This window comes from Diaphorina citri, unplaced genomic scaffold, assembly GCF_000475195.1.
Source record: "Diaphorina citri unplaced genomic scaffold, Diaci psyllid genome assembly version 1.1 scaffold398, whole genome shotgun sequence".
Lineage (NCBI taxonomy): Eukaryota > Metazoa > Arthropoda > Insecta > Hemiptera > Psyllidae > Diaphorina > Diaphorina citri.
Window position 1 is genome coordinate 273,447 of NW_007377833.1, and position 25,790 is coordinate 299,236.

General features: G+C 35.3%; 2 protein-coding genes across 2 annotated transcripts; one reads left to right on the top strand and one right to left on the bottom strand.

Moving 5' to 3' along the window:
* Positions 1-2,066: 2,066 nt before the first annotated feature.
* LOC103508433 (hormone receptor 4-like) lies at positions 2,067-3,188 on the top strand. The gene is made up of 2 exons (XM_026823031.1): positions 2,067-2,194; positions 2,482-3,188. The coding sequence occupies exons 1-2, from the start codon at positions 2,111-2,113 to the stop codon at positions 2,560-2,562; spliced, it is 165 nt and encodes a 54-aa protein (XP_026678832.1). The 5' UTR covers positions 2,067-2,110; the 3' UTR covers positions 2,563-3,188.
* Positions 3,189-7,653: 4,465 nt separating this feature from the next.
* Positions 7,654-23,262, bottom strand: LOC103508434 (hormone receptor 4). The gene is made up of 12 exons (XM_026823033.1): positions 23,157-23,262; positions 18,532-18,636; positions 17,988-18,105; positions 16,674-17,738; positions 11,454-11,602; positions 11,087-11,148; positions 10,636-10,803; positions 9,938-10,072; positions 9,282-9,410; positions 8,812-8,946; positions 8,073-8,265; positions 7,654-7,709 (listed from the first exon to the last, which is right to left on the bottom strand). Exons 1-12 carry the CDS (start codon positions 23,173-23,175, stop codon positions 7,654-7,656), a joined length of 2,334 nt encoding a protein of 777 aa, XP_026678834.1. The 5' UTR covers positions 23,176-23,262.
* Between the last annotated feature and the right edge of the window lie 2,528 nt (positions 23,263-25,790).

Sequence of the window (25,790 nt, forward strand, 5' to 3'; positions counted from 1 at the left end):
GTAATGACTTTTTGTGTTATTTATACTTTAGCATTACCTATTTCTTGCCCTGGACATAAAATAATACTGCTATGCATTTATCTCTCCACAAACCTAACAAACATTTTGTATAAGGTGCTACGTGTGTGGCACATTGCATAAACAAAAAAGTTCTCAGGCGACCATAAGAATTGATACGGCTGTTTCTTTTAACAAAACGGATCTTCAGGTTAAGCCAATGTGAGAATGGCATGTAAATGGATGGGCAATCTTATGTACCCGGTGACTAACGAGTAGTTTACTAGCTTACCAAGTATTGTGAGAAATATACCTAGAATTAAAATGATCCGGAAGTTTTGAAGAAGAAATAAGTCAATATAAGGGCCAATTATATTTATCAACTAGCTACATTTGCTTTTTCAAACTTGAAGAAAAAAAGATAAATTGGTACCTAAGATTCTAGAGTTGAAAAAACTATTCCCATCGATCAAAAATCCGATGGTTTTATTTTTGGACTTACTCATGTATTTCTTTAACGTACAAATCGGGTTCGTACTTGCAGCCGATAACGCTTCTACGCTTCTAATATGCGACCAGCTTTTTTAATCCTCCTTATTCCTTTTTTTTTATATCTGGTTTAATTTAAGATCTGGACATCTCACTATCTCCGTAAATCCAAGATACATGTAGTTCAGAATATTCAAGTTCATGTCGAAATTAAAAACGAGAAAAAATAAATAATTTACGATTTATAACAAAATGCTTGTTCTTAGCTTTATTTTATAAACATGGTATAAATTATTGAATTTGAAGAATCATTTTCCACAAATACCTAACTATTTCAAGTTTAAGTCGTGCCTACTTGTCAAGTTGGATTTAGACGGCTCGAGTTATGCTCGCGAACCAGGTCCGTGTCCAATAAAAAACTTCTCAGAATTTCGCCCGTTTATGCGGTTGAAAAATCTTTAAAAACATTACACAACAATTTATTACTATAGAAGTGCAAATTTGTGAAATTGCTTCAAAGAACGCCAATCGAATTTACTTTCCCCGAAATAGTGTAAGTAGTGAAACAGGCTTCAAATTCACTACTTGCCTTACGATCACAACTAGCGTAGGCTAATGGACGGATCTACAAAGTGAGTAACTCCGTTCAAGTTAAACTCTTGGACTAAGCAATCTGATTGGCTGAAAATTTTGAATTGTTTTGAAACCAGCCAATGAAATCGCTCAATCCAAAATTAAACTTAAACGGAATTTAAGCTCATTTTGTAAACCAGGCCATAAAGAAACTTCAAATTACTTGTCTCGCAAGTATGACTCGCGTTGTCTAAATCCACCTTAACAGAGTAGATTTTCCTATTATTTTCTATTACATGGTGTCAAATGGTGTGAGATGAAATGAAAGATTTTATTCAAAATGATTTTTATATTATACTAGCCGAAACCCGTTGTTTCGCTCCGGATTTCTGCTAGTAAATCCTCAAGGCATGGCCGTTCATATCACTCATCCATTTAGTGGTCTTGCTCGGCGTAGCTTAACAAAAATGAACCGGAAAATAGCCTATAACCTTCACGGGAGTGCAAGCAATAAGTTGACAAAGTTTCATAGCAATCGGATGAGCGATTTGGCCAGGCATAAAGTTCGAACACACAAACAAATATTAATTTTTATAGGTATATTAGATTAGATGGTGTTTTGATTTGGTTAAAACCTTAAGAAAGTTGAGCCCCTCGGTTGAAATATATTGACTTCATTTCCATACCTTCAAAAAAGAAACTGCGAATTTCGTCTCTTAATCAGTTGGTCAATTGCAAAACTCCTTGCCTAAATTCCAGAGGCTTGATAGAGAGAACTGTAATAATTGAGGTTTTATCTTCCCAAATCTAAGGAGGACAGGATAAGAGAAAGGCAGCCAATCCGAGAACGAATCTTACCTCTTTAGGATACAGTTTGCCTCGAGCGGGAATCAAACCCGCGAGCTAGTGCTTACAAAGCAGACGGACTACCCTCTAAACTGACTTGACTGGACCGAAATATTGATGAGTAGGTTTCTAACTTTGTCCGATTTTTGTGTTTACAGCCACGAGGGGGAACTCAAATGAGTTGGAAATCATTCAAGAGAGATATATGACATGTTTGAAGACCTTTGTAGAACATACCTTCCCTCAACAACCCAACCGATTCCATGATCTACTTGTAAGACTGCCAGAGGTAAGCACCTGTTTGACACATTGAAACTGAATGGAATATACATAATTATGTAGAATCCGATCAAAAAATGGTTCGAAATTCAATATACCGCTAACTCGTCATTTATTTATGATTGTGGTGGTGAAAAAACGTAAACTCTCTAGGAAAAACCCTTACGTTTACTTTATAAAATAATGGCGTTCTTTATTTACAACCAAGATTCACTTACTTTCGTGTTAAGATAGGAGGTACCTTTTTCTAGTTTCCTGTTCCTTTTTAGTAAAACCAGCTTTTCTTTCCCGTTCCAGGTACAATCAGCAGCGTCGCTACTGCTGGAAAGCAAAATGTTCTATGTACCATTCCTGTTGAATTCCACCATCCAGAGATAGTACAGAAGTACTGTCATCGTATCTTAACATACCCCAAGATACGTTGTTTTTCTCTTTTGTTTACACTGCCAGAATTGGGACTGAACAGTCCCGTTCATTTTCAATTTGCCTCACTTTACCGGACGGAATATGTAGATGTTATCTTGAACAAATTTGGACTGAATTTTGCACCCTGGAGATCCCACCCAAAGATCCTCGCATTTTCGACCACATTATTTATTTTACATATAAACCTAAGTAGGTTCATTTTATTTATTTTTTAATAGATACTTGTAAAATAATCTTTCATATTGTCTCTAAGGATATAAATGATAATGCCATTAATGACATATGTTATGTGTCATTATGGTAGTGAGTAAGGCGAAGGAAGTTATTATTTCACTGAGTTATCTACCTCCCACTGTATGATAATGCGTATTGCATATTGTAGTAGGTTTGTCCTGATTTTTCAGAATCCCAGCCCATATCCCAGATTTTTTTTTCATCATTTAATATTAAGACTAGGTACTCACTCAACCAGTTAATTAATTGTCAAAATAGCATCTACGTAACAATTCGTCCCATGTAAAGAACACTAAACCCGATAAAATCTACTTTACCAAGTGAAATGATTCTTGTCAAACTTCTTAATACGTAGGTTTTTGAAAGGTTTTTCACCTATTTTTATCCTAACTTGCATAAGAATGTATAAATTTCATTGAAATTTCTGTGATCTTTTTATATTGCATGGAGTATTATTCTGTGCTTTATATAATATAGGTTTTGTGTAATTTTATTTAACTTTTTTTTCCTTTTGTTTTTTGAATTCTTCTTGTTTTACTGAAGAATGATGAGCTAGATCTAACCCTGTTTTCTAAAATTTCTGTGATTTATTAAATCATTTATTTGTGTTAATAAAATAAAAATTTTAAAGAAAAAAAAATTAAAAAGCGCAATTTTATTATTTTAGTTGATACTTATTTAAATACCTACTGTCTTTTGATCTCGCTTTCTCTTGAGGGTACAAATAGATTCACAACCTTACGAGAAAATTACAGCGTGCTGCAAGAGATATTGGACTGTTTTCACTTGTCAATTAGAACAGAGCTCTTTAACACTGCCTTCAATACTGCCAGAATAGGATTAAGTAATCCCTTTTCCCCCACTCCTGTTGTTTTCACTAAGTGCTAGTATATTGCATTGTCAAAGGAAAGCTCACTACATGGGGTATCCATTTCCTCTTTTAAATAAACCGTCGGAATTCCATAATAATCCTGTGAATCCAGCTAGTATTTCATGACAGGCCAAGAGTAGTGTTAACGTGATTTTTTCACCCAATATTTGGATAGATAATTACGGAGAAACTACCTATCCCCTTACCCTTTAAGGGTCTCGAAAAAATATGCATGTTGAGTAAATTTAAAAGATTTTTCTACGCGGAATTCCATGGTGTGCTATAAAAATTTCTTCGTAGTTTCTACAATTTTTTTATGTTTTTATAAAATTTAGTAAGTAGGTATCAAATAAGAGGAATGAACAAAGAATTCCCAGGCTGGCGAATTAGATTGTTTTAGTTGATTTGAAAATGTCTTGTTCAAACTGAAGAACTTTTAATGTTACATGCACGTACTCCAATTTACACTAATTTTCTTCTTTGTTCATCAAAAATAATAACATGTTCTGAGCTTCCTTTTGATTTTAAAAACAAGCAAACCTCATTACACAGTTGAAAATGGTCCTACTCTTCTTCCACACCCTGTATATAAAATAATAAATTATAATCACTGATCGGGTTATATCTACTTATTATTCTTTTAAAAATGTAAATTAGAAAATTACTATAATTTTTGATTAGTTACCGTTTTCCTTTTTTTCCCCTTTGTATATTTTTTATTGTAAATTTCGGAGATGTAAACAATTTTGTTATAAAAGTTAGAAAATTTTTAAATAGTAAATTAATAAAATATTTATATTTTTCACGTTTAATCATATTGTTATTAAATAATATTAATATAAATACATTAATTTATAAAATCTGGTGTGATTTACATACTCACGGCTTTCTATTTCCCACGTTTGTTTAAAGTAATATTCTCTTTTTGATTGTGGTAGAGTTTTCTCTGAGGGGTTTTCGTTAAATCGAATATTTCCATTATGTAGAGAGGGTTTTCCTACACTTAAAATTAAAGAAAAAACAAACTAAATTCTGAAATTTATTAATTTATTCTTGTAATGAAAAACCCTGCCTTCATAATTTCACCAGAAACAGATTTTCTGTCAGTTTAGAATTTTTCACTCTCGCACGATCCTGGAAAAGATCTAACGTTCCCTCTAAGAGATCTAACAGCTCCATTTACTAAATCAATCCTCTCAAAATTTGACAAAAACTAGCCAATGAAAAATTCAAAATTTAGCAACTCTTGTTGTTATTTCACATGATTTCATGAGATACCCACAAGGTTTCCCATTTGTTTGTACTGAAATTAGGTTTTTTACGTTAGTTTACATTTTTACCTATTGGGTAATTTGACGATTTTTTACTTTCCTTATCCTATAGGAAGGACACTACATAAAAGAGATTGCCTATAAATTAAGTATTCGCAGTTTCTTTTTTGAAGGTATGGAAATGAAGTCAATATATTTCAACCGAGGGGCTCAACTTTCTTAAGGTTTTAACCAAATCAAAACACCATCTAATCTAATATACCTATAAAAATTAATATTTGTTTGTGTGTTCGAACTTTATGCCTGGCCAAATCGCTCATCCGATTGCTATGAAACTTTGTCAACTTATTGCTTGCACTCCCGTGAAGGTTCTCCACAACATAACTTCGGTAAACTTATAAATTTTATAGATAAATAAACCAGAAGGGTTCCATCCCAATCATAATATCTACGTAGATAGTTATGATAATTTTTGCCTTTTGCTTCGATTTCATCTCTATGTGTGACTTTGTTTTGTAAACAAAGAGAATAAGGGATGAGTGTACCTATGTATTAGCATAACCTATTTGTTTTAGTCTTCATTGCCCAACATTTTTTGCCATTTCGTTGTTGTCACTTTGAATGTTGGTTTGAGTATTTCATAAAAAGGAAAAGAAACATCAATGATAGAAAGACAAAAAATGTGTACCAAGTAGGTACTTTCTATTTAGGTATTCATTGTTATTTGAACAACTCGAATTTTTATTCTAGTACCTTCTTTTAGTAATATCAGTTCAATACAAATTTAGAATGGTGGAATTTTGGGAATTTTTTTTCTCAAACTGGGAACACAAATTTTCTAAAAAGAAGAAATAAGAGCAACTTAACAAGCGCCAAGACGTTTTCCATGTTTTACATTGCCCCAAGGCCACTATTTGTCCCTTTTATTACTTGGAAAATGTTGAAAATGTGTGACCATTGTTCATGTTCACAAACAATAGACTTTGTAAGTTCATAAGGTAGATAATAAGGGATCCCTCTACATAAAAAAGAGAGATACACAATTTGTAATTTAGGTAGGCACATAATATCGGGCTGGCACTTCGAACTCGTGATAATTATTTTAATAATCTGTAGGTACTTAGTCTTACAAATGAGTCGATTTGCCTGTTAAGGATTGAGTTATGTACTCGTGTAATGAATAAGAAGCTCTAAATCAGAGATTTCCAACTAGCGGCCCGCGGGCCACATGTGGCCCGCCAGACCATTTTCGTGGCCCGCGATGCTTTTTAGTCCGTCCTTCCTTTCTTGGGATTCGTACAAACTTTCCTAAATTAAAAAAAAGGTTTGTACTTGGGCAAAAATCTTCGAATTTTAAAATTAAAAATCCCTTATGTTGAAAATTTTTCCAGCGTCAGGGATTTCTAATCTCATTTTTGTGTGATCTGTGACACGTTTGAAACTTATTTTCCCTCCACTACTTTCGAACCTCCTTAATTTCATTTCGGGTAATCCGGGTCGAAAATTTTGCCATGTGTATTTATCTCCATGGCTAGTCAATACTTGGTTGTCCTTGAGACCCACTCAGGGTCCTTTAAACAACTTACAAGTCATGAAAATAGAACAGTATATGCCTGCTCTAAATAGTCCTATAGAAAGCTTTAAATGGCCTAATAAATACCCAAATTTGCTAGGGAACTGGAAGAGCAAGTGGCATCAGCCACTTGCTCTTCAATCTATTAGGTGTTAAATAAGTAAGTAAATTTGTTTTGGTACCTTAAAATAGCTGTTCTTTCCATCAAAAATTAAGACTGGGGTGCCCCACCTGTGGAAACATACGTACCTTCATAAGCAAGAGGAAAAATACCGTGTGAGTTTCCCCCTCTGTATACACCGTATTCATCTAATTTATAAATAAATCTCCAACAGTTTGCCAAAAACTTCAAGGTACACAAACTGTCTAGGAACCTAACGGTAACCGAAAAAAAACTGTTCACATTTTCTGTGTGAAAAACGGCAACGTTGCAATTAAATAATTAACAACATTAAAATTAAGAAAATGGTCGTTGGGCGAACACCAAGAAGGAAAAAATGAGAAAAATACCTATACAATATCCGAAACATTTGCTAAAGAAACTCATTGAACAATTATTACAGTAATTACTGCTTATTTTCATTCGCAGAAATATTATGATGGCATTTGCAAACGACTACATGTTGTTTTAGTAAGGTTGCCTCTTTGCGGACATGAAATCTGTTAATTTCAGCTGAAAATTCAGTAGGTATGATAAGCATGTCCAGTACTGCTTTGCGGACATGAAATCTGTTAATTTCAGCTGAAAATTCAGTAGGTAGGTATGATAAGCATGTCCAAAATTTGGTAAAAAAAAAGAAAAAATAATACCTAAAAGTCAACAAAAGCACGTAAAGCATGTTGAGTCTTTGGAGCATTTGGCGTCTCCACTAACAAAACATGATAAGGAGTAGGTACAGGTTTTGTGGCTTTTTGGTTTGATTCCATGACTACAATGGTCAGAATTTCAATAATTTCAGTTCCTATCTGATCACTGAAGTTGAGAATCTTACTGTGGGAACGGGACCCTTTAGTCCTATCCTAACAGTATTACACTGGAATTGCAACCATTTTGTCAGCATGTGAGCAATCCCTATATCAAAAAGTAAAAACTGTCAAAATCCCAGCGAGCAAGCCTCTGAGGCCAAATTGAATGCCCCTAATACATCAGCTGTATCGTAAAATCATGAATCATAAATATTTTGTAATATTATTAAAAATGAATCATTGCACAGAAAAAAGGTCGTTCACATTTTCATTTCATTTCAGAAACTCCCTAGCTCCTTTTTAGAATGCCTAATACTTGCGTAGGTACCTATACCATACCCAACTTTTACATACCTAAATTTTAGACCTTCTTAGTAAGACCTCATTCTATTCTTGGGAGGTAACGAATTCACTCCCGTTGACCTTCCCCCCCCCCCCCCCCCCCCCTCACCCCTAATCACCCTAGTTAGGGTGATTGAGAGGCTGACGAAAAACCAAAAGGCGAAGAAAACGAAGAAGAAAATTAAGAAACGAAAAGTAAACTTACATGGATTCAACATGATAATAACTTTCAAGCACACGTATTCCTCTATCCGCAGCTTAATCCTCCGGAACATCAGGGTAACATGAGTGATTTTCTCCACCATGAGGCCAACATCTTGCCGAAGCTGATCCATGGTGATAGGACGTCCCATCATGGAGGTGAGGCAGGTTTGAAGTGTACATAGGTTGTTGGAAACCTGGAACACAGAAATGAAACATTTTTTATTATTATTAGAGATTTTTTTTATTTTATTTAAGAAGTTTCCATTTATTTGTTATTGGGTACAAATCTATCAACATAAATAAATATTCAACAAATTGTATACCCGTCCGTAAAACCCGGAGCTTGTGCCACGGATGGGGAAATAAAACGAATTTTAGCGGATTTCACTCGATCTGGTGTTAGCGACTGTCAGGAATTGATTGACTCTCAGGCCAAAATCAATGGGGTACTTGGACCCGTTGAAAAATGCAGATTTTGTTAGAGTCGAATTGTTTGTTTATTTGGGACATTGATATCACCCTGAATTTTAACCACAGAAACGAAGTTTGTATCAAAACCAAACCCGTATAACCAAAACAGAATAGTGAGGATGATTTTTGACAATTTTACTTCAGGCACACTCCATTTATCAAGGGTCTGGGTTTTCTTGCCCTTGGGATCAATTTAATTTGAAGAAACCATTTACTGATGAAAATTTGTAATGAAACAATAAGTTACCAAATACTTTGATGATATTTACCTCTTGAGTAAAGTGGGCTTCTGTACCATCTGTACTTGTACTGGTTAACTTATGATGACCATGAATAGCTTGGTAAGCACTAGTGGTAAGAACTAAAAGCTCATGCCATTTATGAGTCAAGAGACGAGTGTGAACCTGAAATCCAAAACGTGACAATAGATATAAGACAACTGGGAAGTTTCTTTTTTGGTGAAATAACGAAAACTATAAAGGTCATTATAAATTAGGTCGCGGTGATAGAGATATGCCACCAGAAGGAGAGGAATCTTCTCTTAACGAAAAGTTCCAAGTTATATCTTCATGTTGTTTGAAGGAGGAGATAGGATGTTAAATGCACCAGTTCTAAATGAACCACGGAAGTTCAGCAACGCAACGTTGAGCGTAGTAACCATCTGGAGAAGCGCGTGCTGCTAGCCGATAAACCCCTAAAAAGTGGCAAACCCTTTTAAAAAAATTAACTTATATCTTACCTCCACAGGAAGTTCCAGATAGAATGGTAATCGTTTCGTCCACTGTACCAGTTTGTATACAATGGAGTCCCCTATCTGCATCAACTTTTCTGAGAGATCTGATTTATGATTTAAGAGATCATCTAAATTCTGAAAACAGACAACACATGAAGGAACGTGTTATAAAATAACTAATTTCTTCTGGATGAAGTATTCCCTTATCAACGCGATTACCTTCATGTGAGTTGTAAAGTAACTTCCGAGCTCGATAGGCTGTTGATATTACTTTGGTGAAATAATTAAAAGAAAAAATAAATGAATTTAAGAATGATTCAGAACCAACTCAGGGAAGAAGTACGAAATTTTTGTCGACCTTTCAACTGACACAAACATTGCTCAAAGGCCAATCAAATTGGAGTTTAGCATGAAATGCACAATTTAAAGCTACGAGTAGGAATAATATCCAATCACGTAATGCTCGTTTCCTTTTATTTCCAATTTTACGTCGTCAAGCTTATCCATTCAACTTTAGTGGACATTACGTAAGGATTATAGAAGAGATGGCCAAGAAATGAACAAGAGGAGAGTTGGTATCGGGTACCCTAATAGATTTAGTCAGAAGACTAGCAATCGCTTCAATCCAGTGGATTACGAGTATTAATATGTATTTGACTTACCCTCAAGGTGGCAATGTCCTGAAACTCATCACAGTCTACCAAGCCTTGAATCATGGACAGAGTGGCATCCAGAGATAAATTCCTATCCCTGGAGGAACTGACTGTGTTGTCAAGCCTCTGTCGCAAATGGACGATCTGAAAATGAAGAAAATATCCAACTTTAGAGAAAAAGCAAAGCAAAAACAAACCCTGACATTAAAACTATGAATCTTAAAGCTTAAATAATAAAGGGCATTGGTAAAGCTATAAGATTTTGGTTTTTGGAAAGAATACCCCTCACATTACTTTCTAAAAATACCTAAAATTTTCAGTTTCACGCACACTTCTGAGTTCTGAATAAGTTTTTAAAAACGCATGGGGACATCTGGAAGGCCAAATGGAATGATTATACCTGTCAAAAGCGCTGGATCGCGGATTGGATTAACACCCGGGGCGAACTTTATCGTAAACAGATACGGTGCGTACTAGGGATGGGCGATATATATCGATATTTCCGAATATCGATATTTTACTTTCGATATATCGATATTGGAAATATCGATATTTTTTATAAATATCGCCCATCCCTAGTGCGTACTCGGAAAGGCTGACTTTCTTCCCTTTAGTTCTCTTTTAGATTTCGGGACGACAAAACCTCCGCTGCTAGAGTTCCCTCTATTAAAACTTTTCAAAAATTCTTCCCTCAAGTTAATACTTACTTCACCCGGATTGGTGAGGGCAGTCTTTAGTATAGTTCCATTGACCAGGTGGGGTGGAATGCCATGTTCTGGTGGAGACATCCCAACCCCTTTCACTGGCTGTTGTTGCTGTTTTTCCAGCTTCACTTGGCCGTTACGGGCAGTTTTTTTGTGCTTCTTATATTTGACCTGAAATGAGAGGAAAAATTCTTATTGAAAAACATTCATTGGTATATTTCCTACAATTTATAAATTTTGTTATATTATCAGGATATTTTTTTCTTCCTAATTTAAGAAACCTCCGGTTTTAAGGGTTATATAACTTATTCTTCCTTCAATACACGTACAGAAACTGACACAAGCAAAATTGAACATTAAATCCCGAGTTTTATAAAAGTTTACAAGTTAATGGGATCTCCCAAAGGATACCAGAGCGTCCAGTTTTCCAAGAAACGAGAACTTAGTAACTTACCTTATACAAATTATATACAGCTCCAGAATTTCTACCACCAGGCATTCTGTCTTCTCGAACAGCTGAAATCACAAAATATCGATGTTATTGTCTTGCTGTCTACCCTTAATTTTCGAGGGAAGCTTGGGAGATTGTCCAATCAAATACGGTTCCTACTTTTTAGTTAAAAAATATTTTCCCAGTTTTTTCAAGTGGGAAGCGACTGATAGGTATATAAAAGCCAAACTGACTTTGTTTCTTTCGATTTTTGTAATAACTGATGAGATGAGCCGGAAAAGCTCAAAATTCTATTTCGTGATGTTTAATATAGGCCTGGCTCTTAAAATTCATAAACTAGCCGTGACTCTTGTAAAGGAATAACTCTTACCTTGCAGTACCATGCCTTGTTCTATACACTTCTTGAATCTGCAATACTGGCATCGATTCCGTTGGGCTTTGGTAATTTCACAGACACCGTCAGCTACGCACGTGTAGACCCGCCGATTCTGTACAGTCCTCTTGAAGAACCCTTTGCACCTGAGAAAGAAATTCGATTGGATTAGACAGCGGTTAAAGAAAATGAACAGGAATTAGAAAATGTTCAAAGTAGATAAGAAGATGATTGTCATGGCAGTTGCATAGAATTCGCTATCTGGGGTGTCAACACTCAGACATGAGTCAAGAAACAGCCGAAAGACAAAAAAAAAAAAAAAAAATCTAAAAGTTGTAGGTGAGTAGGTATGTTCAATTGTAAAAATGTTCATATTGACATATTGACAATACATTGCTGATTTCATAAAACACCCCAAAAGATGTCGACTATAGTCTAAAATCGTATTCGTATTATATTCGCACATCTTCCGAGTTCTAAAAATATCAAGGATACCATGTAAAAGTATTCTTCAGAAGCCTGGACAAGTAACTTGAACAAAGTCAACAATTCGTCTTCAGTTATCAATAGTATACCTAGCTCAGGCCAAGCCACCTAAAATTGCTATCTTAGTATTTGCCATTTCTATTTCAGCAAAATTCTACGTGGCTAGTAGGTTAACTACTCCTCTGCAGTTAGGAATATTGCTGAGTTAACAATGATTTGTCAGCAAATCAGCATTGTTTATATTGGGCACCAGCTATATCAACAATCCCTGTGCTCATTAAATGCAATTATTGCGCATTTCGCCAGTCAACCCGCGCCACACAATATGTGAACTACATAAGACACGCGACTCCTTTTGATTTCTGTTCACGCATTCGTTATTGAAGTCAAATAAGGAGACAAACCTTGAGCCAAGAAGTTGGTCACAACGCTCAGGTCATTCGCACTGAGGAGAAAATTCGGGCAAGGTCATCCGAACAGTGGAACGACTTCCTAACTCAGTTGTATAATAAGCTGAGCATGTGATGTGAAAGGCGAACAGATAACAACTGCGTGTAACCTAGATTCTACAATCAGTGATTAAAGGTTTTCGTTTGATAAGCGCTCGAGAGCTTCTGATAATGGGATGCTTTGCTCGACCCGTTTTGATATTGCTGTTGCGAAACAACACTTTAACAGACGCACATTTTGCAAACTTTTAATTAGGATTTGTTACAATGCAAAAACCTCATTTACTATTTCCGTTGGTAGGCAACGTTGATTCTTAGGTGAAGTTTTGTTACTCTGGGGCGTTTGGCGTCTCCACTAACGCTAGACTTTTTCGAGTTTCTTAGGTCTATTATTTCGATATCTTTGAAATGAAGTCGGATGAACATATTGAATGAACATGAACTGACAGATGTTTCTCAATCTTCTTCTTGTTCGCCTTTTCCCATGTTCAGATGGGGTCGGCGTTTGTCGTCGGCCTCTCAATCAGCTCTTTTGTTAGTCTGGGGCGTTTGGCGTCTCCACTAATGCTAGACTTTTTCGAGTTTCTTAGGTCTATTATTTCGATATCTTTGAAATGAAGTCGGATGAACATATTGAATGAACATGAACTGACAAACAAATTTGATGTAAATAAATTCGCTAAATACACAATGACCCAGTTGAATACCTATAGAAATGAATGATCCACTTCGTGCATTGTGAATGTTTACTATGACGAGTTCACGCGTTGCATGTGTTGTTCGTGTTATAATCAGAAACAGTTATGATTATAGACCGAGGCCATATCGAAGACAGGGCAATGTACTGATGAAGTAACCTTGTAATATCCCTACATTATCCTATCCTTAGAATAATAGCAATCATATTCCCCGTGTCCCAATAAACTACACAAAGGAATATTATAATGACACCCCAAATAGCGAATTCTATTATGCAACTGACAATGCAAAACCCGTTGACTAGATGAATTTGGAAATTTGTTGGGTTTGTTTTTACCCATTTGACTATTCGTAATCTCGATTTTGTCATGGGTGTGTCAAGGGAGGTAAGGATAGGTATTTTAGCCTTGGTAGAAAAGATTCTTCCAGGCTATTGTTCCTGGACTTCACCCTATCCTAGGAACACAATTTCAGCCAGACTATTTGATGTTTCTCAATACAAATTGAAAAAATGTCAGCCTTTTCAAACAAAAAATTAATAAGAATAAAGAAATGAATAGACATAATATTATCTAATCGAGTTTCAGAAATTTGTGGGGAACAAATACGTTCTATTTTTTCAAAGTGATACGCATTTGTAACCCCCTCGAAAAAATCTGGTTAAAAAAAAAAAAAAAAACACACTTGTAATTTGATACTTGTATTTCCTACAATTAACAAATTGTTAGAGATTCACATGCAAAAACAAAACCAACAACAACCCAACAACCAATCTGATGAATGGGCCAGTTGAAGATAATTTTCTTTCCTGAAAGTACAAAATAATGACCACAAACGATTTACTTTTTCCATAATTTATTTACCGAATAACAAACGATTTGTACCCAATAAATGAGACTTTACTGAAACTGCTGACAAAAAGGAACTACTCAATCCTACGTTGGCAGTCTAAAATTCTAAATAAAGTACCTATTTGTAATTGTAAATTTTTGTAGGCAAATGTGGGTAATTGGGTATGTACCTATTCGGTGTTTTCTAAGAAAATGAAGTTATGGGTTGAACTTGTTTCCAACTGCCCCATTACATTAGAATCATAATATAATCAATAGAAAACATAGTAGAGAAATTTAATCACGATCCAATCATTGACCTTGATGAAGTCACCATGGTACTTGAGTTAAGCTGAAGAATGGTTTATTGTTTATGTCTAACTGTTTCTGTAGTGAATAGTGAATAGAGTGTTCACAACTAGAAATTACCAATCCAATATACTGGATGACGTAAAAATGTGTCCCGTGTAGCATTTCTGTTCGGTAAAAATTCGGTAACAGATAATCGAACCTGAAATTGAAAACTTTCAGTTGTTTGCTGTAAGATCCCTTCTGATTCTTAGATAAAATCATCCTTTCTGGAAGGGCTTTGCTTTGAGTTGTAGGAACTTTAAGCTTTAAGAAGAATTTTCAATGGTATTGAGCATGAATGTTAATAATGAATGTTTTTCTATGTATCATTAGTTGTACCTACCTATGAGAATTAATCAATAAATGAATAAGAAGTATCTTTCAAAAAAAAAAAAAAAGTTTCTTATAATAAAATATTGTTCCTCGATTATTCAATGCATTAAATTTCATGATTTTGAACCAAAAATTTCCAGAATTTTATTGGTATTTAAATACTCAAGATCCTTTCTGGAAGGGCTTTGCTTTGAGTTGTAGGAACTTTAAGCTTTAAGAAGAATTTTCAATGGTATTGAACATGAATGTTAATAATGAATGTTTTTCTATGTATCATTAGTTGTAGGTACCTACCTATGAGAATTAATCAATAAATGAATAAGAAGTATCTTTGGAACAAAAAAAGAAAAAAGTTTCTTATAATACTCGTATAATGAAATATTGTTCCTCGATTATTCAATGCATTAAATTTCATGATTTTGAACCAAAAATTTCCAGAATTTTATTGGTATTTAAATACTCAATATGTACCTCGCCAATTTTTTGCTTTGGTGGGGTGGAGCGCTGTCGTGATCCTTCAAATTTTTGACACAAAGAAATTAAAAGGAAGAATAAAGGATCAAAATCTAACATTAAATATTTATTAAAAAATTTCCCCCAGGAAACTACCACGAGTATTAAAGAAGTCTGATACTTAATAGTTCATAATTTCAATAAAATATTCTCTATATTTTTCACAAGGGACCTAGTTTAAGCTTCTTAACTTTGTTCGAAAGTTGGAAGTTGGAAAACAAACTTGAAACCTAATTCGAATTATGGTGTTTTGTTCTTCTGTAATATTTCTGGTGTTAGGTATCATTTTAGAGGTAAGCTGATAAATATTCAATTAATGTTCAGTTTGGAGTATTTTATAATTCCATGAAAACAAAAAAATGAAATTCTGACTTTTTTCTTTGTAGAAGTATACCATGTTTCAGTACAATCAATTAAAATTAATGCAAAGTGAGATTTTGTGTGATTGCCTGAAAACGTAGTAGGTATGCAATGTGTAGCACACTAAACATACAAAAATAAAAAAAAATTGTCTTAAAGGTAGATATGTAGAAGTTTTAAGGTATAATAGAATAGAATATACCCTGTTTATACTGCCAGAATGAGATTGAAAAGTCCTTCTACTTCCGCAGTATAAACAATTTTCTCATGTATTTGGCACAGAAAAAAATTACGGTACGGTAGCCAATTCTGCAGCTGTAACGTGAAATACTTTCTTCCTTAAAGAAATGAACCGATTAGAACTTATCATACTTGGTACTTTATTTTTGTTTAAACATACTTGGTATAAGAATGTCAAGATAAATATACCTAAAAGCGTAAGGAGCTTATCAATACACCTGCTCTGATAAAATCCTATTCCTTCTGAATGACAAATATTTCCAAGTGACAGAAAAAAAAATAATAATAATAATAATAATAATAATATGAACTGACAAACAAATTTGATGTAAATAAATTCGCTAAATACACAATGACCCAGTTGAATACCTATAGAAATGAATGATCCACTTCGTGCATTGTGAATGTTTACTATGACGAGTTCACGCGTTGCATGTGTTGTTCGTGTTATAATCAGAAACAGTTATGATTATAGACCGAGGCCATATCGAAGACAGGGCAATGTACTGATGAAGTGAATCAGAAACAGTTATGATTGATTATAGACCGAGGCCATATCGAAGACAGGGCAATGTACTGATGAAGTAACCTTGTAATATCCCTACATTATCCTATCCTTAGAATAATAGCAATCATATTCCCCGTGTCCCAATAAACTACACAAAGGAATATTATAATGACACCCCAAATAGCGAATTCTATTATGCAACTGACAATGCAAAACCCGTTGACTAGATGAATTTGGAAATTTGTTGGGTTTGTTTTTACCCATTTGACTATTCGTAATCTCGATTTTGTCATGGGTGTGTCAAGGGAGGTAAGGATAGGTATTTTAGCCTTGGTAGAAAAGATTCTTCCAGGCTATTGTTCCTGGACTTCACCCTATCCTAGGAACACAATTATGAGAGTTGCTGTAGAGTGAAGATGCTAATAAGGTAATATACAGAAGTACTCACCCCTCACAGGTTATGATTCCGTAGTGCAGTCCTGTAGCTTTGTCTTCACATATCATACAGATCATAGGTTGATCATCCTCATCATGTTCATCAGGTCCCACTTTGCCATTTCCCCCTAGTTCTCCATTATTCTTGATGAAAGGTGAGGACGCTGTTGAGGACTGAAGCCACAGGGGAGAAATATTAGAAGAGGGCGCACTAGAAGTTAGGTTGAGGGCAGTCATTTGTTGAGAGGCTGGTAACTGGGAGAGATCCCCGGCCCATAATCTCTCCATATTGAGAGTGGCCGGATATTGCTGAGATTGCTGTTGATGATTATTATTGACGGATGAAATGTTTCGTACATTGAGGTGCTGATTGTCCTGGCCCAGGTTCAGAAGAAGTTGAGCGGCAGACTCCTCATTGTTAACGTTACTACTGGATGATGTGGAGGATTGAGATGAAGTGGACCAACTAGAGGTAGAAGCAGCAGCAGCAGCAGCGAGGAAATGTTGCTGCGGTGGTTGTGGCCCTTGTTCTGGATTTGGTTGTGACCAGATCATGGTACGCACCCCTCCTGCCTCCCCCATGATCACGGTAGGTGTTGATCTCACAGCACTAGCAGGCCTCTGTTGTGGCGAGGGAGGTGGCTTCATTTCACAGAAATTGTTCACACCTCCTATTAGTTCTGGACGTACGCCATTTATCCTACATGCGGTAACAACAGAAGAAGCGACGGTAGAGGAGGCAGAGGACACCCAGAATGTTGGAGGTGACGATACACTACTCTGACTGTGTGCTATGTTAGGAGATGTTACTACACAAGGGGAGGACACCACGCCTGGACTTGATGTCACCACAGACTCCCTTCTCATCTGAGGTTGTGAGGATATTTCCTCCTTGACGCCATTGACACGGCACCATGATGCAGGAACTACAACGGTTTCTCTTTCTCTCCTTTCATTGACGCCTCCTCCATCATAGACGCCATTGTTAACTTCTTCTTTGCAGGTGTTCTCTTCAACTTTTAATACTGTTGAGGATTCTTCAGTCATTTCGTGCAAAGCCGAGTCTGGTGAGGTGGTTCTGCAACAGAAAGTACCAACCCGAAACTTACAAACTACAATCATGACAAACATTTATAAGGTAATAGATTTCATTGGAGATCTTCATTTATTTCAGTCAGTTTGTTTATTCAGAAGATAAAGCATTGCAAGTTTTCTCACACATCTGAGCATTAGCTTCATACACCACTAGTCCAGTACTTCTAGGACTGCAATTCAGATAAAGAGCTGAAAGTTCAGATCATGAACCTGTGAATAATTTGACACATACCTCTCGGTAATAGTACAGGGGCCAGGACTGACAGGTACTCTAGGATCTATTTTGGAGGAAGGTGAAACTGGGGCTAATACGTCTGGAGAAGAAGTACTAGTGTCCGCTACACTCTCGCCTGAAATCAAAAGAACCAATATTTAAATTTTAGACCTAACCTCTAAAGGTCACATTAATGAATATTATACTGGCTCTCAAGCTGCACTGAAGCAATTCCAAACATCGGATTGGCCAAAATTTGTTTCAGTCTGACTTGAGAGCGAGAATTTTTGTTCAGAAATGGGGTATAATAAGTACTTTTTAATTGGTCTTATAAATAAAACACTTCATTCAAGGTTTATAATTGCTTATGATGTTCCGAGTACTACCCCTTTGGATGGCGAGAAATTCTCTGAACCCTAAGTTGAGATGTTTGATGTTTCTCAATCTTCTTCTTGTTCGCCTTTTCCCATGTTCAGATGGGGTCGGCGTTTGTCGTCGGCCTCTCAATCAGCTACAAAGCTGTTACTGCTGCACCGTACAAAGCTGTTACAGCTGCACTTACCGTCACTGCTGCACCGTGAATCTAATTTTCGCCGTTTCAGTTTCAGGTCTTGAAACAGGCTCATGGTATCAAAATCACACGGGGTTCTCGTCAGGGTCATAATTCCTGTGAACAAAACAAGAAACATGACCGTTAGACAAAAATAAATGACAAACATGACCATTAGAAATTTGAAAGAGGGAAACCAAATTTAACCGACATTGCCTATAACTACTTGAAAATCTAATTTTCTAGAGGCATTTTTTTTTTTATAAATCCGGGAATATTTCTTTTATGAATTTGTTTTAGGTGAGTATTTTTCTCTTTTATTTCATGCTAGGATTAACAGTAAGATAAAAGAGTAGTTGAAATTTGAAATATTATTTTAAAAATTAACCAATGAGGGATTGCCAAAACTGATTGGTGAAATTTGTGTGTCTTCCACTCATATTTGTAAACAAACCTGTGGTCAAGGTTTTCCGGTCGTTCTTGGACACAATAATATTTCAATTCTGATTTTAATAAATATTTACAAATGAAAATTTTGTCAATTCTTTTGTTTAATACTTATGGATTGCTTAGTGTTGATCCATAAAATAAAATAATATTTCATAACCTGGTCGTTCTTCTGCAGTATTCCGAAAAAAATAGAACTTATAAGAGAACTCTTACCTACGAGGTACAGGTACTTAAAATTGGATTTTAAGAAACAAATGCGGGTGTTGGTTTTTGGATATTTTAAGTCCAAAGAGATAAGGGAATGTTGCTTTCAGTACGAGGTAAGTCCAGAGGGAACAGGGAAAGTCATTTTTAAATAGCAGGATTTACATTATTCGGGACTTTAGTGATTTGCAGAAATTCCAATGTTAGTTCTTTAATCTTAATAACAGATTAAGAGTTATGATATTTTCCACTAGCCGTAATTTAGATACCGTTAGAAAAAGAATTCCACTAACGGTCTAGTGGTCTACCTCATTTATTTAATTTTATTCGTCTTAAAAATGAAAACATTGAAGCATGTGCTACGCAAACTGATTTAAACAAAGAGATCATTCTGATTTCGCAACGCAGATGTCTCAAAATATCCTTGAAAGGGTGCAAGGTTTTCTATTGATTTCACATTGGAGCTATTATTGCAAGTAAACAAAATTTTGTGATTGTAAACAAAAACAAACGTTCCATAATAAATCTATTCGCAAAAAAATAAACAAAACGTTATCGCGATTGAAATGAGAACTTAATATGAGTTAATATTACCAACTGTTTGTCCCCGTGGGTTTTAGTAGCAAAACCAAGAGCAAACCCCATTTTTGAAATTTGCTGTGCGGGGACTCCCGAGCAAAATAGTTAAGAAGAAACTGTTTTGTATGCATAGGAAATGTAGGTCGAATAAAATTTGATCAAGGATGAAGGGTCAAATACCCCGCTCGGAAAGAAAATACTACACTGCTAATAACCACTGTACGAATTTGTAACCGAGGTATTATTTTCTTTTTATGACTTTTGCTAATGAATGCCAAAAATCTCGGATTCTATTTAAGAGATCATTCAACGGCTGTATGTAAATTCCCCCGAATTTTTCAAGGGTCCTCATTTCCGGATGTAAATTCCCCCGAAAATGAAATCGACTACCTGAGTCTCGAAATTTGCTACGTGCTGAAATATTGCTATCAACCAGCTGTAATCCTAGCTATCAGTTTGAATATCAAGATTTTCTAAATTGCGATACAGAGGCCTGATAATCCATGTACAATATGTACTTATACAACTAGAACTACATTATTATGAGTTATCAGCCGATGAGTCAGATATAAAATATTTAACTCTTTCAAATCAAAATAGGTAGCTAAGGAGTTTAGTGATTTGTAGAAATGCATCAGATTCCAATGTTAGTTCTTTAATCTTAATAACAGATTGAGAGGTATGATATTTTCCACTAGCCGTAATTTAGATACCGTTAGAAAAGGAATTCCACTAACGGTCTACCTCATTTATTTAATTTTAGTCGTCTTAAAAATGAAAACATTGAAGCATGTGCTACGCAAACTGATTTAAACAAAGAGATCATTCTGATTTCGCAACGCAGAGGTCTCAAAATATCCTTGAAAGGGTGCAAGGTTTTCTATTGATTTCACATTGGAGCTATTATGGCAAGTAAACAAAATTTTGTGATTGTAAACAAAAACAAACGTTCCATAATAAATCTATTCGCAAAAAAATAAACAAAACGTTATCGCGATTGAAATGAGAACTTAATATGAGTTAATATTACCAACTGTTTGTCCCCGTGGGTTTTAGTAGCAAAACCAAGAGCAAACCCCATTTTTTAAATTTGCTACGTGCTGAAATATTGCTATCAACCAGCTGTAATCCTAGCTATCAGTTTGAATATCAAGATTTTTCTAAATTGCGATACAGAGGCCTGATAATCCATGTACAATATGTACATATACAACTAGAACTACATTATTATGAGTTATCAGCCGATGAGTCAGATATAAAATATTTAACTCTTTCAAATCAAAATAGGTAGCTATCAATTTTAGCTTTCCTTATCCTTTTAGTACAGGAACCTACTGTTTACAGTCTTCACATGTAAATGGTTCTGATTTTACGAGAAGAAGTAGGAGGTAAGTAAGAAAATAGGAAAATAGTTAGAAAGTAAGTATGCCTCTATTTATCCCGAAGAAAAGTGGCATTAGTACCTACTGGCCAGGGCAGAATGAAATTAAAGAACATTCATAAAATCTAATTATTTTACATTAGGTATCTCAAACATAAAATATACTCTTCCCAAAGAGAAGTCATCAGTTTTAACAATGGTACCGGAAAGCTCAGACCTTTCCAGTCTGCAAATAACAGCATTTCTGAAAAAACTTCCAATTTTCACCCATAGATTTCTCCACGGCAATTATTATTCTCCCATTTAATTTTCCTTTCCAGGAAATTCTGGAATTTTCCAAAAGAGAGTGCACTCTGGAGAGAAATCTGACTAACATTTCAGCTGATTTGTTTTCAGGCCGTGGTTATGAACAGGGCCATCGTAGGCCATCGTCGGCCTTTTTGCGTGTAAAGTTGGCGGGAAATTCGAATTTTTGATTTTTTTTCCGCAACTTGTACAATCTGAATTCATTTTTTACTTTTTATCTTTAGTTTGCACGTTTATATTATACTTTTCATTTATATTAGCTAATAAAAACAAGCAAATTACAAAGCAAACAAAAATAAATATAAAATGAATTTTAAAAATTGCCGCCGGAACAGTTATCTCACGTCGTCCGAGCTCATCTCAGCCCTGTTCAGGCCGTGGTTATGAACAGGGCCATCGTAGGACAACGTCGGACTTTTTGCGTTATATTCATACGGGGTATTTTCAATTTCTAACTGTAGAACTGTAAGCATGGCGGGAAATTCAAACAAAAACATACATTTTGAGTGACAGTAGGTAAATTTATGATAAGTAGGTATTGTATTTTTATTTAATTATTTTTTTTACGAGAATACAGGGTGATGGATTTTTTTTTATATCTTGATAAAGTTACTCGTAAATATAGGTATAGAAAAAATAGTCCAATAGAGCTTTAGTTTTCTTTTCTTTTCTTTTTCTTCCGTTCTTTCAATTTTTCATCAGGAAAGAAATCACCTGTTGCAGGGTATAACTTCTGAGAAACAGGCTATATCATGAGTGAGGTTGTTATAATAACTGAATAAACCAACTACCTAATATAATAATTCTTATTATTCTGTTGCATTCCCCAATTCTTTGGTTCCAATAGTTCCGTTCTGTTTTAAATATTCATCAGACATGTTTTATTCAAGAAATTCGGTACCTACAAATGACAATTTTAGTGTGAAAGCTATACTCGTAGAAGGGTCATGTACCTATAAATAGAGAAGTGGTACCTCCGTGGCCGAGTTGGTATACAGGAGGCTTGCACACCGGAGTTCCCGGGTTCGATTTCCGGCAGAGTCGAAGTTTTTTTTCGGCTCTGTCTTTTCAATACGGGGTGCACTCGGCCTTGTGAGAACACTATTGAGATGATAAGATTATTGAGTAGTCATTTTAATCTAGTATAACAAGAAGTGGTGACATTATCAGAGTAAAAGAAAACTTATAGAGTTGATGCCATCACTAAAGGAAGTTCTAGTAATGCTGTGATGTCCACAAAAAATGTGAAGAGGCTTTCAGCTTCAACACAAATAATTCACAAAAGTTAACGAGACTTCTGATGGCGATGCACACGAGACGAGACATTTTACGAGATCGCCTCGTTGTGCATCGCTAATCTTCAATGATGTTTTGACTAATTTCCTTACCTTTGAATTTCATGTACATACTACTCGGGAAAATTTCAAATATATCTGCCACGCACTCTCCGGGACTAATTGGTTTATTCACAACGCAACTTTAAAGTCCTCATTTTGTCGACAAAGAAAACAGCATTTAACCAAACTAAAAAAGTAAAAACACAACACAATTTTCCCAACTTCGCGGAACTTCACTATGGTAACTTTTTCCATCAAAAGTGATTCAATCCATTGGCACAAAACTGTATATGATGCATTATTTCGGTAACGAGACATTTTACGAGATCGCCTCGTTGTGCATCGCTAATCTTCAATGATGTTTCGATTAATTTCCTTACCTTTGAATTTCATGTACATACTACTCGGGAAAATTTCAAATATATCTGCCACGCACTCTCCGGAACTAATTGGTTTATTCACAACGCAACTTTAAAGTCCTCATTTTGTCGACGAAGAAAACAACATATAACCAAACTAAAAAACACAACACAATATTCTCGACTTCGCGGAACTTCACTATGGTAACTTTTTCCATCAAAAGTGATTCAATCTATTGGCACAAAACTGTATATGATGCATTATTTCAGTCACAGAAATCCTCACAAGTGAAATCCGAGGTATCCAAATGAACTCAGTATGCACACAAACAAAAGGTCCACTCATCTCTTCATATCCAAATGGAAACCGAGCTTGTCATCACGAAACAACTTTCATGATTAGAAAAATCACTGAGATATGGTAGGCAATTATTTGCTGAATACATTTTTTTATTATTAAAATTTAAATTGATTAAAACGTAAAATTAATTTGAACATTGGTAACACAAAATTACATTTACATACACAATAGATTATTTCGGTCACAGAAATCCTCACAAGTGAAATCCGAGGTATCCAAATGAACTCAGTATGCACACAAACAAAAGGTCCACTCATCTCTTCATATCCAAATGGAAACCGAGCTTGTCATCACGAAACAACTTTCATGATTAGAAAAATCACTGAGATATGGTAGGCAATTATTTGCTGAATACATTTTTTTTATTATTAAAATTTAAATTGATTAAAACGTAAAATTAATTTGAACATTGGTAACACAAAATTACATTTACATACACAATAGATACACTTCGTTATTAAATGTCTACGAACGTAGGTACCATTAATTTAATGTAATAATTCAGCTTTTACAAAAAATGATTTTTCTTAAATTATTAAATTAAAAAGCAGGTCCAAAATAGTGTTCCGTTTTAGCGAATAGTTAACACTACACAGGAAAATTATCAACTCAATTCCGTCATGATTGAATCATAGAGTAGGAATCTGAATGAAATCCTGTTTCATTCATTCGGATGATTAGGAACAAAATATTTGTTCACTTTGTTTTTGTTGAAATAGTTTTATTACCGGCCTAACATGGTAAATTTTTAGAAAAATGAGTTTTTTTTTCCACTTCAATTACGAATTTTTTCGATTTTTTCTTTCGAAAATAAATATGGTCTAGGGTGTATAAAATAAATAAAAGTAACAGTTAAATAAAAAAGTGAATCCATAACAGGTACGGTACATGCAAGAAGTAACAGACTGTGAGAGTGTAGTTCGGTCGCTAACCCGAGAGCGACGTTAGTAGGTCAGTCTACCCCCCACCTCTCATGCCTTCCTATGTGCTTATCACACTGTACGAGTATGAAGTGTAGATTCTACAATAGTTCAATGTCTTGCCATAACAAATAATGCCGAGAGTTTTTAGCCAACAGCCTCCGGTCTTCGAGGCGCATCACACCGACCTTGCTCCCTGGTGAAGAGGTTGCGGGTTCGAATACCGATAGTAGAAAGAATTTAAATACATAATAATTAATCTAGAGTCTAGACATTGAAAATTCGGATTAAAACAGTGCTTTCTTATGCCATAACGATAAGCTGATAAGGAACAACCACAGAGTTGTAGTATATACTTGTAGTGATTAGATTAGCGCGGCAGACTTCTGATCTGGAGATTGGTAGTTCAAGTCCAAGTTAAGTAATAATATTTCAACTGTTGGGATTCGAACCACAGTCTCCTCGATTCGGAATCCACTACTTGTTTCATAACACGTGATTTCTCGTGGAAGGAAATCAGGAATGAAGTCTCGTGACTAGCAGGATTCACTCAGGAATAAATTGCTTTTGAGTACCTCGTAGATCATATCACTAATTATATGATAGTACCTACACCATCTCAGAAAAGCGACCCATTCAGCAAAGGTGAGTGTGGTGTGTTTCTGGATGGGTGACGGGGCATTGATCACTATTTCGGGGTGCACACAACTTCAATAGAATAAAAAGTAAAAAAAAAAAGTAAAAAAAAAAAAAACACTTCCTTTAATTTTCCGAAGAAAACTTTAAAAAAAAAAAAAATAGAAGAGTAAAAAAAAAAAAATACACTTCGCTTTTAGTTTTCTCAGAGTAACGTTTCCTGGTGTAGGGTGTAGATATGTGGTAAAAAAGTTGTAAAATGAAGTTTCTTCCCACGTCTACCTAAATTAGTCCAAATAGGTCATCGAATTGGCTTCTGACGCATGACGTCTCTAAACTTCTCTTACGAATATGACACATCCACTAACCCAGATTGGTGTTGGTTATAATGTCTGAATTCGGACTAGGGAACAGGGTTGTTTTATGCAAATGTGTCTTAGGCCAGTTGCATATTGGGAAGAGCGTTAGTTGCGCGACTCAGAGTAGAGTGTAGTCCCCTGAAAAAACGTAAACCTATCCAAATGATGGAGGGCCTCTATAGACTCTCTCATCATTTTCATAGATTTGGTTTTGGCAAACGGACTACGCCGCTACTAAAAGAGTCGCAATGTGCGACGGTCTTGTGGCTTTTTAGATCTCACAGAATGAGATGAGGGTAATAGAAAGTGTTGTGCGACAATACGACACTCTCACCCGTTTTGTTTTTTTTTTTTTTTTTTTTTTTGTAACTCGGAGAGT